The sequence below is a fragment of the Saimiri boliviensis genome, chromosome 3 (assembly GCF_048565385.1).
Source record: "Saimiri boliviensis isolate mSaiBol1 chromosome 3, mSaiBol1.pri, whole genome shotgun sequence".
Lineage (NCBI taxonomy): Eukaryota > Metazoa > Chordata > Mammalia > Primates > Cebidae > Saimiri > Saimiri boliviensis.
In genome coordinates, this window is record NC_133451.1 from 138,887,815 (window position 1) to 138,904,525 (window position 16,711).

Genomic DNA, 16,711 nt, shown 5'->3' on the forward strand with positions numbered 1-16,711 from the left:
CCAATTATCATTTCTCACAAAGTGTTCTTTTAGAACTAGTTTCTTGAGAGGCACAGTGAATAAAATATTCCAGGTCAAATAAGTTTAAGAAATAATACATAATATCTTGCCCCTACCACCACCACCAGATTTGCAGTATTCAGTTAGCATTTTAGAAGCTCTAATATATTTTTCTGTAATGAAGAATAACCCCTCCCCACAATTTCTTGATATATAAGCCTTTCTTAAATAAATTCCTGTTGGATATACTGTTTCTATAGATTATGTTTTACAAAATCTTGATTCAATATAAAATGAAAAGGTATTTTATTTCTTTGATTAAGAAATTGTTTTGAGGCCAGGTGTGGTGGCTCAACCTGTAATCCCTCCTTTGGGAGGCCATGGTGGGCAAATCACTTAAGGCAAATAGTTCAAGACCAGCCTGGCTAACATGGTGAAACCTTGTCTTTACCAAAAATGCAAAAATGTGGTGGCACACACCTGTAGTCCCAGCTGCTAGGGAGGCTGAGGCATGAGAATTGCTTGAACCTGGGAGGCAGAGGTTACAGTGAGCTGAGATCACACCATTGCACTCCAGCCTGAGTGAGACAGAGATACTCTGTTTTTCCCCCAAAAAGAAATTGTTTTGCTGTTTTATGTATATTTTGAGTTATGGAGGTGAATGTGTGCAATTAAAGAACACAATTTATTAAAAATAGATATATATCACAGATATGTCTACTTATATTTCTAATGTGGAAATTTCTATTTCAGAGTATTCAGCATTCAACTAAGTTGTTTTTTCCTCATTTTTAAAAACAAATTTTCTAAAATGATTATAGGATGACAATCTAATGGATGTCCTACAGTTGCTTGTTGCATTAATGTCAGAACACCCTAACTCTATGATTCCTGCTTTTGACCAACGGAACGGGTTACGGTAAGAGTTAATATATCAAGCGTTTTTAATGTATTTCATATAAGGGATTAGTTTGAAAATATTTGAAAGCTTCTTAAATATGAAAAATATTATTTAAACTTACATGTGAAATGAGTTTGTAGCTTGAAATGAGTTAAGATTTAAGACCCATGTATAATCATGCATGTTTTCAATGAATATTTATAGAGGCAGTATTACTATTTATTACTATTTAATTTGTGAGGTTGGATAAATGATTTCAGTATTTTGTATGGTGAATGCTATTATAGACCTACTATATTGTTGACTTCTTTAGCAGAATTATCTTTAGGTCCTAGAGTAGTATTAAATAGTGTTCAATTATAATCCAAGATAAGCTCTCTATCCTCCCTTTATAATATCACTTCTTCCACCTCCCACTTCTGACTCAGCATTGTATTAGTGTGCTTATGCTGCCATAATCAAATACCATAGATTGGATGGCTTACACATCAAAAATTTGTTTCTCACAGTTCTGGAGATGGGAAGTCCCAAGTTCATGATGCCAGTGGGGTTGGTATTTGGTGAAGACTCTCCTCTTGGGTTGCCTACATCTTCTTCCTTGCTGTGTTCTCACATAGCAGAGAGAGAAAGAGCATGAATGAGCTTTCTGGTGTCTCTTCGTACAATGACATTACTCCTATTGGATTAGAGACCCTCTCTTATGATCACATTTAACCTTAATTACTTCCTTAGAGGCTCCATCTCTAAATACTAATGATAGGGCTTTAACATATGAATTTTGGGTGTATGCAAACATTTGGTCCATAATAATCATCAACATCAAAAACAGAATACCTTTATTTTACATATAAAAAAGTTTAAAATCTTTTGTTTAATGAAACAGTGTCTGGGCAACAAAAGTTTAGCAACTAGTTTGCTGAATGATGAGCTACAGAAACTAATTTAATTATTGAGTTATAATAAATTCACACAGGGATTTTTGTTTTCTGATTGTTTTTAAGACAGATCTCACTCTGTCACCCAGACTGGAGTGCAGTGGTACAGTCACGGATCACTGCAGCCTTGACCTCCCGGGATCAAGGATGCTCTTTCCTCGGTCTCCTGAGTAGCTGGGACTACAGGCATGTGCCACCATGCCTAGCTTATTTTTAAAATTTTTTGTAGAAATGAGGTTTCACTATGTTGCTCAGGCTGGTCTTGAACTTCTAGGCTCAAATGCACATTGATCTTCTATTACAGATCCATTATTTGGTGTCTTTCAGTGCTCATTCTCTATAATATAAAAAGTGACTTTATTCATTATACTTAAGGGATTTATATCAGAATTCTTAAGGGAAACAACCGAAAGGGTGTGTGTGTGCGTGTGTGCGTGTGTGCACGTGTGCACATGGGTACTCACTAGAGAGATTTATTTTAAGCACTTGTTTTACACAGTTACTGAGGCTGGGAAATCCAAAGTCTGTAGGATAGGCAGGCTGACTGGAGACCCAGAGAGGAGTTGATGTTGCAGTTCAAGGTCAAAGACAGCCTGCTGACTGAATTTTCTGTTTCTCTGAGGCAGTCAGGCTTTTTTTCTGTTAGGCCTTCAGCTGAATAAGGCCTACATACATTATAGAGGCTAATCTGCTTTACTCAAAATCTACTGATTTAAGTGTTAATCTCATCCAAAAAATACCTTCAAATAAATATCTAGAAAAACATTTAATGAAATATCTTGATACCATGGCTTCCAGTTGACACATAAAACATTGTAAGAGGTAAATTTACAGTTTATCATTTATTGATAGTTTTGCTGTTAAACAAACTATTCTGTATTTTCCCTCACACTGTCTAATAATTATTACTTTGCACAAGCTTGCTATGAACATTCATGTACAAGTATTTGTATGGACATATGTTTTCATTTATCTTGAGTATATACCATACTTAGGAATGTAATGGCTAGGTCATATGATAGCCATATTAACACAAAACAAACGAGGCTTATAAATACCTGTTTTTTTTGGTACACATTTCCTATCTAGTAACTGAGTTTCAAAAAAAGTTTTAAAGGTTTATGTAAAGACTTGGCATATTTTTTTCTTTTTGGTGCCAGAGTATCTAGTTTTATAACCTTATTTTCTTAGTGTTTGTGTGGATGTGCTTTAGTGTATTTTGTGATTTAGTATATAGGATTTTACTACTTTTTATTTAAAAAATGATTGCAAGATAGTATAATAGACACTTAAATACTAGTAAGAAGAATTCTATTGAAAGTCTGGGCAAGGAAAGTCTATACTTTATACTTTTAGTCTTAGTGTGTGAATATTTGGTTCACAGCCAGCCTTATCTCGGTTTCACTAGGTGTGAATAACGACATTCTCTTGTGACTAATTCATTTTAACATTCATATTTTGTAATTTTTAAATTCCTTAACTTTACTGCCCTGTCATTCTGTGTAATTTATCCATTCCTATTTTGAAAATCTAGACCTTTTAAGCACTGGAATGTTTCCTCATCAGAAATTTTAACTTCCAGTCTTACTCTTTCATCAGAATTATCTATCTCATTCTGTTTTTTTTTTTTTTTTTTTTTTTTTTTTTTTTTTTGAGATGGAGTTTCGCTCTTGTTACCCAGGCTGGAGTGCAATGGCGCGATCTCGGCTCACCGCAAACTCCGCCTCCTGGGTTCAGGCAATTCTCCTGTCTCAGCCTCCTGAGTAGCTGGGATTACAGGCACGCACAACCATGTCCAGCTAATTTTTTATTTTTAGTAGAGACGGGGTTTCACCTTGTTGACCAGGGTGGTCTCGATCTCTTGACCTTGTGATCCACCCGCCTCGGCCTCCCAAAGTGCTGGGATTACAGGCTTGAGCCACCGCGCCCAGCACCATTCTGTTTTTCTGATAACACCCTTTCTAATGCTCTTCAGCCTCATAGTTACCTTCTGTCCTGTGATCTTGCTATTTTTATCCCAGTGTCCAAAATCTGTAGGATGGTCATACTGCATCTGCCATTGTTTATTTCCTTAACCTGGTTATTTGCTGGAAGTGGTTTTCTAACGAAAACTCCCCTTCTGCCTGTTATATTTGCTTTTGAGAATTCTTATCCTAGATCAGTCTAGTTAGGCACACTGTCAGCTAAACCTTGGCTGGTGGGGAAAAGTGATGCAGTGTTGTATATTGAAACTATTATGAATTCATGATCTACACTTCTGTCATTGTTAGACATTTCTTTTATTTATTCCTTCAGATACAATTCTAAATTTTTACAACTATTCCTAACTGTAAGGAGTGACAGCCTCATCTACTTCATTGAAGCTATTAGGAGGGAATTATTTCAACTTCCACGTTTTTTCCCCAAAGGTGCATTTTAGAGCCTGTTCTTGTTTGCTTATTTCTAGTACTGTAGTAGTAGATAAGGTCTTCCTCCTGTTTATGACTGCCCGTCTATTATTGCTCTTGATCATATTCATTTTTTTTTTCTATTGCTTTCTTTGGCTGACTCTTCTATAATGGTTTGTTTTTATAAATAATTTTTTGTTGTGGCACAGTCACTCTCATTCTTTTAAATATTGTCTGTGGTTACTTTCCTACTATAGCCATAGCCACTCTCATTCTTTTAAATATTGTTTACAGTTACTTTCCTGCTATAGCAACAGAGTCTAAGAGTTGTAACAGAGATGTTACGGCCCATAAATTCAAAAACAGAGGTCCCCAATCTTTTTTGGCACCAGGGACTGGTTTTGTGGAAGACAGTTTTTCCACTGACCAGGGTGGAGGGTAGTTTCAGGATAACTCAGGTGCCTTACATTTATCATTAGATTCTCATAGGGAGTGCGCAACCTAGATATCTCACATGCACAGTTTACAACAGGGTTCTACTCCTATGAGAATCTAATGCCGTAACTGATCTGCCCAGAGGCGAAGTTCAGGCAGTAATGTTTGTTGGTCTGCTGCTCACTGCCTGCTATGTGGCCTGGTTTGTAACAGGCCACACACTAGTACAGGTCTGTGGCCTGGGGGCTGGGGACCCCTGTTCTAAAATACTTACTATTTGATTCTTTACACAGCAGTTTTCTAACTCCTGTGCTAAATTAATTCCAAAATTTTTTTTCCTTTAATGGTGTAAATCCCCTTTCCTTCCAGTGTTTAATTTCAGGGATAGGTAAAACTATAGCAAAATTCATCTTTTGTTTTCCATATGATACAGATGTAAACAAAATGCATCTTTATAGCTATGGGAGTTTGCAATAAGTTTGTTTTTTGAAAAAATTTGAATGTATGATTTATTATCTTAACAATTACTTGAAACCATTTATTACCACCTCGAAATATTTGACTTGATACAGATTTCACTAACTTTTGCCAGTATCATTTTTTAGTAGCTTTATTGTGGCATAATTGACATAAAATAAACTGCACATTTAAAGTTTTGACATATATTTCAGTCTCTGAAACCATCATAGCAAACAAGATAATGAAAAATTTGTCATTACTAAAATTTCTTATGCCCCTTTGTAATCCCTCCCTTATACTGATCCCCAGGCTGACACTGATCTGTTTGTTGTCACTGTAGATTAATATGGATGTTCTAGAATTTTGTATAAATGGAATTATGCAGTACACATTCTTTGACTTCTTTTACTCAGGATAAATTATTTTTAGATTCATTCATATTGTTTTATTCCCTTGTATTATTGGATATTATTTCATCATATTCATATATCACATACTGTTTAGCCATTCACTACTGATGGGCATTTGTTTCCAGTTTTTGGCACAATAATAGTGGGAGACTTTGACACCACATTGTTAATATTCGATGGATCCACAAGATAGAAAATTAACAGGGACATTTATGATTTGAACTCAGACCTGGAACAAGTAAACTCAGTGAATATTTATAGAATTCTTCACCCCAGGTCCACAGAGCATACATTTTTTTCAGTATCACATTACACCTATTTTGAAAGTGACCACATAAATGGAAGTATATCACTCTTCAGCATTTGCAAAGCATTTCACAGATCTAAATGAAATATTGGTTGGCTGTTTGTTTGTTATTTTCTTCCCTTATTCCTTCCTGTCTCCGCTGTTAAGTACAATTATTGGCATAAAAGAGGTTTTTAATGCCTATTTTTAGATTGTATTCCAGCCTGGGCAATAGAGCAAGACTCCTGTTCTCTCTCCTCCTTTCTCTTTCTCTTTCTTTCTTTCTTTCATTAAAAAAATAAAAACCCTGTTAATTTTGTATTAAAAACAAAATACATTTCTTTTTCTTGAGTGCTCTAAAAATAAAAATAAAAAATAAATAAATAAATTACAAGTAAAAAGATGAAAAAAAGATATACCATACAAACCCAAAGCAAAAGAAAGCTATGGATTAACTATCAACCAAGGAGATTGCAGATCAAGAAATAGTTGCAATAAAGAAGAAAATTACATAATTATGAAAGCATTGGCCGGACGCGGTGGCTCACGATTGTAATCCCAGCACTCTGGGAGGCCGAGGTGGGCAGATCACCTGAGGTTGGGAGTTCAAGACCAGCCTGACCAACATAGTGAAACCCCATCTTTAAAAAAAAAAATTATGAAAGCATTGATTCACCAAGAAGACATAATAGTCATAAATATGAATATATGTAATAACAGTTTTAAAATTCATGAAGCAAAAAAGGACAGAACTACAAAGAAATAAAAATAGAAAAAGCCATAATAATACTCAGAGATTTCAATAACTGTATTTCAGTAGGTTGTAGAACAAGTAGACAGTACATCAGTAAAGGAATAGAAGATCTAAAGAGCATTATCAACCAACCTAACCTAATTGGTTATTTACAGTTTCTTTTGCTCTTCCTTTATTCTTGAAGAACTTCCTTTAGAAGAAGAACTTTTGCTGAACAAGAACTTGTTGAGCAGTTTTGATAGAAAAAAATTTTTAAAATATTTCTTATGAAAATATATTTATTTGGCCTTCACTCTCCAAGGATATTTTTCTTGTATGTAGAATTCTGTGTTTGTAATTTCTTTTCTTTTCCTTTTCCTATCCCTTTTCCCTTCTCTTCTCTTCCCCTTCCCCTTCTTCCCCTTCCCCTTCTTCCCCTTCTCCTTCTTCCCTTTCCTCTACTTCCCCTTCTCCTACTTTACCTTCTCCTTCTCTCACTTCTCCTTCTCCCTGTTCTGCTAGAATTTGGCAGTGAATTTTTCTGGTCCAGGATTTAACCAAAAAAAATTCTGGACCAGAAAAATTTACTGCCAAATTCTAGCTGATAGACAGTTTCACAGCTCAGTCCTGGTCTGTTCAAGGTTTTAATTTCTTCCTGATTTTGTGTTTCTAGTAATAGATTTTCTAGTTTGTGTACATAGAGGTGTTCATAATTGACTCTGAGGATCTTTTGTATTTCTGTGGGATTGGTTGTATCATCAACTTTGTCGTTTCTGATTGTATTTATTTGGATTTTTTTTTTTTTTAATCTAGCTAGTAGTCTATTAGTTTCTTTATCCATTCAAATAACCAGCTTTTGGTTTAGTTGGTTCTTTGTATGGACTTCTGTTTTTTTTTTTTGGCTCAGTTTTGTTTAGTTCTGCTCTGATTTTCTTTATTTTGTTTCCTCTGCTAGCTTTGGGGTTACTTGTTTATGTTTTTTTAGTTCCTCTAGGTGTGATGTTAGATTCTTAATTTAGATCTTTCTAGTTTTTTTGAGTTAGGCCATTAGTGCTGTTTGTTTTTTTTTTTTTTTGGAGATAGAATCTTGCTCTGTCACCCAGGCTGGAGTACAGTGGCTCAGTCTCAGCTCACTACAGCCTCCGCCTCCTGGGTTCAAGTGACTCTCCTTCCTCAGCCTCCTAAGATTACAGGTGCTGCCCACCACTAGGCCTGTTTAATTTTTTTTTTTTTTTTTTTTTTTGAGACAGAGTTTTGCTGTTGTTACCCAGGCTGGAGTGCAATGGCGTGATCTCGGCTCACCGCAACCTCCGCCTCCTGGGTTCAGGCAATTCTCCTGCCTCAGCCTCCTGAGTAGCTGGGATTACAGGCATGCACCACCATGCCCAGCTAATTTTTTGTATTTTTAGTAGAGACGGGGTTTCACCATGTTGACCAGGTTGGTCTCGATCTCTTGACCTCGTGATCCACCTGCCTCGGCCTCCCAAAGTGCTGGGATCACAGGCTTGAGCCACCGCGCCCGGCGGTTAATTTTTTTTAATAGTTTTGGTAGAGACAGAGTTTTACCATGCTGGCCAGGCTGGTCTGGAGCTGTTGCCCTCAAATGATCTGCCCTCCTCGACCTCCCAAAGTGTTGGGATTACAGGCATGAGCCACTGCGCCTGGACTAAAGTTTCCTGTTAACACTGCTTTGGCTGTATCCCAGAGGTTTTGTTATGTTGTGTCTTTGTTTTCGTTTATTTCAAAGAATTTTTTTTTTTTTTTTTTTTTTTTATAAGTAATATTTATTGAACATATACAAATGCCAGCCCCGGTTTTACATGTAGTAGTCCTTCCAATGACCAAACAAATTAGGTGCTCTCATCCCATTTTACAGAGAAAACAGAAGCACAAGAGGATCAGGCATTGCTCTAGACCACACAGCCTAACACTGACAAGGCTGTGATTCCCATGTAGGCAGTTTGGTATTTCAAAGAATTTTTAAATTTCTGCCTTAATTTCATTGTTTACCCAAAAGTCATTCAGGAACTAGTTGTTTAATTTCCATATAATTCTATGGTTTTGAGAGATTATCTTGGTATTGATTTCTATTTTTATTCTACTGTGTTCTGAGAATATGTTTGGCATGATTTCAGTGTTTTTGCATTTATTGAGACTTCATAGCTGAGCATATGGTTGATCTTGGAGTATGTTTTGTTTGCAGATGAAAATAATGTGTATGGGTGGAAAAGAATGTTGATGGGTGGAGTAGTATCATGTAGATATCTGTTTGGTCCAATTGAGACAAGTGTTGAATTTAAGTCCGGAATTTCTTAGTTTTCTGCCTTCATGACATGTCTAATTCTGTCAGTGGGGTGTTGAAGTCCCCTGCTATTATTGTGTGACTGTCTAAGTCTGTTCCTAGGTCTAGTAGTAGTTGTTGTTTATATTTGGTTGCTCTACTGTTAGGTGCATATATATTTAAGATAGTTAAGTTTTCTTGTTGAATGGAACTAGATAACATTATGTAATGCCATTTTTTGTCCTTTTTAACTGTGGATAATTTATCATTTGTTTTATCTTATATAAGAATAGTGACTCCTGCTCTTTTTCTATGTTCTCTTCGTGTGATAGGTCTTTCCCTAACCCTGTACTTTGAGCCTATGAGTGATGTTATAGGTAAAATGGGTCCTTAAAGACAGTAGATGGATGAGTTCTGTTTTTTAATCCAACATGGCATTCCGTGGGGGCATTTAGACTATTTATACTCATAATTAATATTGATATGTGAGATTTTGATCCTTTCATGAAGTTCTTAGCTGGTTGCTTTGTAGTTTCTTTTGTGTGGTTGCTTTATAAGGTTTGCAAGCTATGTACATGTATTTTTGTGGTAGTAGGTATTGTAATGCCAGTAATGCTAGTAACTCTCAGTAATGCCAGTAACTCTCAATAATGCCAGGAACTTGTAGTTTTGGCTACTTTAGATGGTCTTACATTTCTTGAAGGCTTTTTTCATTTTTTAACCTTTTTTTTTGGTCTGACTGATTTGAAAGATCAGTCTTCAGGCTTTGAAGTTCTTTTTTTTGATTGGTCCAGTTTGCTGATAAAATTTTCAATTTTATTTTGTAATTTCTTAAGTGAGTTTTTCAGTTCCAGGATCTCTGACTGATTTCTTTTTAAGATGTTTAATCTCATTCATTTCCTGGATTGCTTTAGAAGTTTCTTTGTTTTAATTTTCAACATTGTCTGGGATATCATTGAGCTTACTTGCAGGCCATGCTTTGAATTCTTTATCTGTCATTTCCGAGTTTCCATTTTGGTTATGGACCATGGTTGGAGAGCCAGTGTGATCCTTTGATGGTGTCACCACACTCAGATTTTTCATGGTGTCTGAAGTTTTGTGCTTGTTCCTTCTCCTTTGGAGATGCTGACACTTCTGACTTTTGTAATAGTTTTCATGCTGTTAAGATTTTTTTTTCTTTCTCTATAATTTTTTTTTGTCTTCTTTCCCTTTCCCTCCCTCCATATAGGGGGTGGCTATAAAGAATGCTGGGTAGGATCTTCGGACTTTGCTTCTATAGCTTTACGCACTTTCGTCAGCAGGTTTTATATTGGGCTGTGCATTTAAACCTACAAGCCATTAGATGGCAGTTATGAGTAAAAGTGGTCTTTGGCCAATTTGTTTAGTGGGAGAAGCTCTCTGTTGCCTCAGGCAATAGGCTGATGTGTGGAGTGCATGGTGGTCTGAGCTCCCTCCTCTGCCCTGAAGGAGCGGGGCACAAAATGGGCATTTCCAGACTGGGCAGGTCCTACTAGAGGTCTCTTTATGGCTGGCATCAGTGCTGAGGGAGAATTCAGTAGGCAGTCCCTAAGTGCTCAGAAGGGTGTGTAGGCATAGTGATGGGAAACTTCGGTTCCAAATTTTCTGCATGGGAATGTGGGATGGCCTAAACTCCTAATCCAGGAAAGTGGGTTTTCCAGATTCCTGGAGATCTGCTGAGTTTGAAATGGAAAGGGTCCATTTCAAATCCAGTGCACCACGATTTCTACGCTGGAATGGTGGGACACCTTAGGGTACTGAACCAAGCCAGCAGGTACTATGAATGCCTTGAGATAGGGCTGGATGTGGAACAGAGAGGACTCCTGTACCAGGATCTCTGCATAGGAATGGTGCAGAGGGGGCTGTTCCAGGTGAGTGAGTAGTCTGAATGCCTGGAAATCTGCCTGGGCATGGAGCAGAGAGAGCTCCCCTTGCACCAAGATCTTTGCACAGAGGAATGAGGTGAGTCAGGCTGCTGGACTAACTAAGCAGCTGCTCTGAATGCCTGGAGATCTCCCTGGGCATGAAGCATAGAGGACCCCTCTGAACCTGGATCTCTGCAAAGGAAGAGTGGGGTGGCTCAGGCTGCCAGTCTGGGCAAGCAAGTGTACTGAATTCTTGGAGATCTGCCTGTGCATCCTGCTGCGTCATGTGGAATAGGGCTCAGGTTGCTAGTCCATGGGAGTGGGTGCTTCATATGTGTGGAGATCTGCCTGGGCATGGAGGAGAGGGTCCAGTGCCATGATCTGTGTTTACAAAGGGTGGGGAGGGTTGAATGCCTGGGTTTCTGCCTTAGAGTGGAACAGAGAGGGCCCTGCTACACTGCAATGTCAGGGTTGCTGGCAGGGGGACCCAGCAATGGCACATGCAGACTGGTTCCAGGTCACCAAGCTGCCTCTGGCTGGCAAGTCTCATTGTCCAGGAGATATTGCAGCTCTAGCAGCTTTCCTCCCACTCCAGGCCTGGGATGGGGCATGCCTATGTGGCCACGTGTCAGATTTCCAGGTTGAATTGTATGAGCTTGAATTCAAACTGGCATCCTGCTCTTGGTCCCTGCAACTTTTCCTGGTATCTTTCCCTCACAGTATCTCCATACCTCTTTCTCAGCTCCACGTCTTGGGAGAAACAAAGTGCTCTCAGAATCTAGGATGTCCTTCATGATTCTGGTAGATTGCTGCTTTTCTTCTTGAATTAAAGCTCAGAGTTGATTTTTATGTGCTATCTTGTTGTTTCCAAGTGGCTGAGAAATACTAAAATTCTCAAGTCTGCCATCTTTGGGGAAAAATAACTAAAAAAAACTACTGTAATTTTAAACTGGTATTATACTTACATTAATGTTTCTTTTAAAAAGTTTAATAATTTTTATTTCGCTGAATTTAAATCCTTGAAGAAAAGAAACGTAAAACATGTTAGTATTTTCCTAGTGATTAACTGTTAAGTTTTATTACTAAGATTTGAATTAAAAAAATGAATGATTTTGTATGCGTCATTTTATGCAGTTACAATGTGATATTGACCTGGATGCCTTTAGTTCATTTTTTAAAAGGAATCAAACTTCTTTTTTTATTCCTGCTTTTCTATTGATCACTAGAGGTTGAAGATATTTCCTTTTTGTTCAGAATGTTTTCTGACTTACTAATTATCAAAATTTTTATCTAGGAAGATACTGATAATCTTCAATTTTTTTTTCTTCTTCTTTTTTGAGACAGAGTCTCACTTTGTCACCCAGACTAGAGTGCAGTGGCATGATCTCGGCTCACTGCAACCTCCACCTCCCCAGTTAAATCAATTCTCCTGTCTCAGCCCCCCGAGTAGCTGGTACTCTAAGTGCCCGCCACCACGCCTGGCTGATTTTTGTATTTTTAGGAGAGATGAGGTTTCACCATATTGATCAGGCTGGTCTCGAACTCCTGACCTCAGGTGATCCACCTGCCTCGGCCTCCCAAAATTCTGGGATTACAGGCATGAGCCACCATGCCTGGCCTGATATCCTTAATTTTTAAAAGTAATTGTAAGGGTCTCTAATTACTGTTGTTGTTCTAAATGTTTATGAGGAAGGGAATGCTATAATGAATCAGTTGAATTTCAATTTCAGTATTACTTTGCTTATACTAAAATCAGAAAACCCTCATGTATATATTCATTTATTGAGACAGAGTCAGTATATTTTATACTAAAATCAGAAGGCCCTCATATATATATATATATATATATATATATATATATATATATATATATGAGAAACAGAGTCTTGTTCTGTTGCCCAGGGTGGAGTGCAGTGGTGCAATCTGAGCTCACTGCAACCTCTGCCTCCCAGGTTCAAGCGATTCTCATCCCTCAGTCTCCAAAGAAGCTGGGATTACAGGCACTGCCACCACACCCAGCTAATTTTTTGTGCTTTTAGTAGAGACTGGGGCTAGGCTGGTTTTGAACTCCTGAAATCAGGTGATCTGCCCGCCTCCACCTCCCAAAGTGCTGGGATTACAGGCATGAGACACCGTGTCTAGCTGCCTCATAGATCTTTACAAATTAAATTAGATTACTATATAATTTTTGAGAAATGAATGGGAAATTTATTTTTAGCAGTCCTTTGGTTTTAAATCTTTTTACTTTTGTAATTATTTCTGATTACCATTATTAGCCTGCTTTCTTGTTTTTCATGGTGATAATTACTTGGAAATTTAAATATGTGCTACCATTAAAGAATGTTTTCTTTCTATTGACTTAAAATAACAGGTTTTGGTAACCTTCATAGGACATTGATAAGCCTGTAGCAGAAGGAAGAAAGTCTCAAAGCTAGTTTGATGCACACGTTACATATAAATATGTACATGGAAAAGTCACATCATTTCTTACATTCCAGTTTCTTCTCATTTCTTAGTTTTCATTGAAAGGAATTCTAGCCTGAGATAAGCAGGATTTTTAATACCAGAAATGTGTATTAAATTTCCTTCTATGTTATTAGAAATAGGTTTATAATGATATGAAAAGTATATATATTAAACTTTTCCATTTAAAAATTGTACTTAAAATAGTTTTTTTTAAATTTTTATTCATTCAGTGTTATCTACAAACTTCTGGCATCAAAAAGTGAAGGAATCAGGGTACAAGCTCTTAAGGCAATGGGTTATTTTTTAAAACATCTGGCGCCAAAGTAAGTATGCATGAAATCTAAGATGGACTGTTGTATTCTACTTACTTATTTTATAAATCTTTGGAGTAGCAATTTTGTTCTATAGTTCTCTAGTTTTTCTTTTATTTTTCTTCCTAATTGCTGTATAAACGTAATCCAGTCACTAGTACATATTTTAAAAATTAAGTTGAATAGTTTTTATACATAAAATTATTTAAATTATTCATATATTTAATGTGAATTATGAGAATTAGTTTGGATAACTTGCATTCAAGAAACTGTGGAGACTTGATTTCAGGTGTCTCACACCGATTTTGCTTTATCTGCATTGTAGAGTAATACAGTAACCTGGATGTTTGTTATATAGTGTGTTCTGCTATATACAGAGAGTTTTATTTTCTTAGCTGAATGCAAATACTCATGTTCTACCTCTTGTTCTTTGTACCAAATTAGTTTATTTTAAAAATAAAATGTTGGGGGTAGAACAAGTGTTGGTAAACTGTAGTCTCTAGGAATCCAGCTAACCACCCATAAATAAAGTTTTATTGGAAAACAGCCACGATAATTAATTTGTGTATCATCTGTGGCTTTCATGATACAAGGGCAATGTTGAATTGTGACAGAGAACACCTGGTCTACAAATTCTAAAATATTTACCCCTTAGCCATTTGCGGAAGAACTTTGCTGACCCCAAGGGTAAAGTTTGTGGTCCTTTAGTTTCTGAATTTATGCTTGGAAGGTTAATTTTGATGTATATGTTTTCATAGTATTTATTTTAAAAAATTATGTTATATTTCTTCTACTTTTTCTCCACATTGTTTTTCTACTTAAGTACTTATTTTACTTTAGATGATCATCCCCAAGAGATACTGACTTAGTGCTGGTAGTAGATCGTAGCAACTTAGCTAAATAAATAATTGCTCTGAAGATTTTGAGGAGGTTTTTGCTGTGCATAGGCAAACTTTTTTATTTTTTTTTAACTTTTGCTATGCTTATATAGTAGTTATTATTTCTCTGCTTAAAGGTTTTGTGGCCTTAAAAGTGCTATAGTGAAGGTAGTTGGGAGAGTAATTGAGTTGGGAATTGTTTGTAATGTGAAAAAATACTTTGTGTTTCCTTCATCCAGCATGCATACTAAGTAGAGCACAGAAAAGCTCTACATTTCATGATTTCTTTTTGTGTGATTGCAGGAGGAAAGCTGAAGTCATGCTTGGGCATGGATTGTTTTCATTGCTTGCTGAAAGGCTCATGCTTCAGACAAATTTAATCACACTGACCACATATAATGTCCTATTTGAGGTAAGAATGTTCTTAGGATTTACTCTACCAAATTTCTTATTATAAAAGTGCATCTTAACATTGTGTAGATAAATAAGATCATTTATTTTAATTTTATTTTTTGAGACAGAGAGTCTCACTCTGTCACCCAGGCTGGAGTGCAGCAGCACAGTTTTGGTTCACTGCAACTTCCGCCTCCTGTTCAAGTGATTCCCTTGTCTCAACCTCCCGAGCAGTTGGGATTATAGGTGCATGGCACCATGCCTGGCTAATTTATGTATTTTTAGTAGAGACAGGGTTTTGCTATGGTGGCCAGGCTGGTCTCGAACTTCGGACCTCAGGTGATCCACCGCCTCAGCCTCCCAAAGTGCTGGGATTACAGGAATGAGCCACCATGCCAGCCAGATTATTTAGGTTTGTGAAATACAGCTTTGAAATGATATAAAGGAGGTGTGGCTGCATTTGAATCTATTATTAATCTGTGTATTTCTAAACAGTATCGTTTCCATTTAAGTAATCCCTCCATTGTATTAACTATTTGATGTCTCATTTTATAATTAAGAAAACACAGAGTAATAATGCTTAAGTTATTTTAGAAGCATAATATTTAGCATGACAATATTGGATTAAAAATATACTATATTTTGATTAGCATTGTTCTTAGAGTTCATTAACAGTGATGCTAATGATTTGCTAATGTAATCTATTGTTTTATTTCTGTAGATTCTTATAGAACAGATTGGTACTCAGGTGATACATAAACAGCATCCAGATCCCGATTCTTCAGTAAAGATACAAAACCCTCGTATGTATTTTATATACTTTAACAAAAGCTACCTTTTGACACTTAAAAAGAAAGTCACTGTGAACTATAGTTGATGTTGTTGAAATAGATTTTTAGATGAATATTTCATTAAGGGCGATGATATTATATTAGTTTTGTTATGTTTTATGTTGAATGTGACTTCGAATCAACCTTAAGTTATGTGGAAATCCTTATATAAAGGGTTTGAAGAATTGTTTGCTTAAGGTCTTGATTTAATGTATGTTCAGACTTTCATCAAAATTTTGGTTGTGCTGTTTAGTGATTATCAGGCAAAACTACATGAACCATGAAGGTAGTTTTATCTTAAATTTCTGTGAATATAAAAATACCAAATTTGGAATAGAAAAATATGTCTTCTTTATTGTTTATGAACATAGTCTTGTTAAACAGTCTTTTCTTTTGATATTTAGAATTCTTAAGCACTTGTACAAAGTATGCCTTTTTCATCTTGCTTTTTTTTTTTTTTTTTTTTTTTTTGAGACGGAGTTTCGCTCTCGTTACCCAGGCTGGAGTGCAATGGCGTGATCTCGGCTCACCGCAACCTCCGCCTCCTGGGTTCAGGCAATTCTCCTGCCTCAGCCTCCTGAGTAGCTGGGATTATAGGCACGCGCCACCATGCCCAGCTAATTTTTTGTATTTTTAGTAGAGACGGGGTTTTACCATGTTGACCAGGATGGTCTCGATCTCTTGACCTCGTGATCCGCCTGCCTCGGCCTCCCAAAGTGCTGGGATTACAGGCTTGAGCCACTGCGCCCGGCCTTCATCTTGCTTTTTAAGATCATGTTAAAGTTATTAGTTTGTAGAGTTTTGAAATGTAATTACATTTAATGTGGTTAGGTGTTTGTGTGTGTGGTACTCCAGTGCTAATTTTAAAAATATGTGGCTTTGAAGTTTGATTTTTCTCAGCTTTCAGAGAAACATGAAGTCATTATTTTGAGAATGAAGAGAAAATCTTGTATATATATATATAAATGTACATTTCATATATGTTATATGGTCATAGAGAAGATTACTAGTATAAGAATTTTAGAATTTATTTGTCTTAGTCTAGTCTCTTTTATGCTGCTATTATAGAATACCTGAGACTGGGCAATTTATGAAGAACAGAAATTTATTTTCTCTCAATTCT

General features: G+C 36.5%; 1 protein-coding gene across 4 annotated transcripts in view; it reads left to right on the forward strand.

The window, feature by feature from the left end:
- Nucleotides 1-16,711, forward strand: part of LRBA (LPS responsive beige-like anchor protein) — a 746,578-nt gene that overhangs the window by 123,449 nt on the left and 606,418 nt on the right. For all 4 annotated transcript variants that reach the window (XM_074396837.1, XM_074396836.1, XM_010338615.3 and 1 more), the window contains 4 exons: nucleotides 822-919; nucleotides 13,407-13,499; nucleotides 14,669-14,777; nucleotides 15,480-15,561. In XM_074396837.1, coding sequence (XP_074252938.1) covers nucleotides 822-919; nucleotides 13,407-13,499; nucleotides 14,669-14,777; nucleotides 15,480-15,561 — 382 coding nt within the window. The remainder of the gene's footprint in view (nucleotides 1-821; nucleotides 920-13,406; nucleotides 13,500-14,668; nucleotides 14,778-15,479; nucleotides 15,562-16,711) is intronic.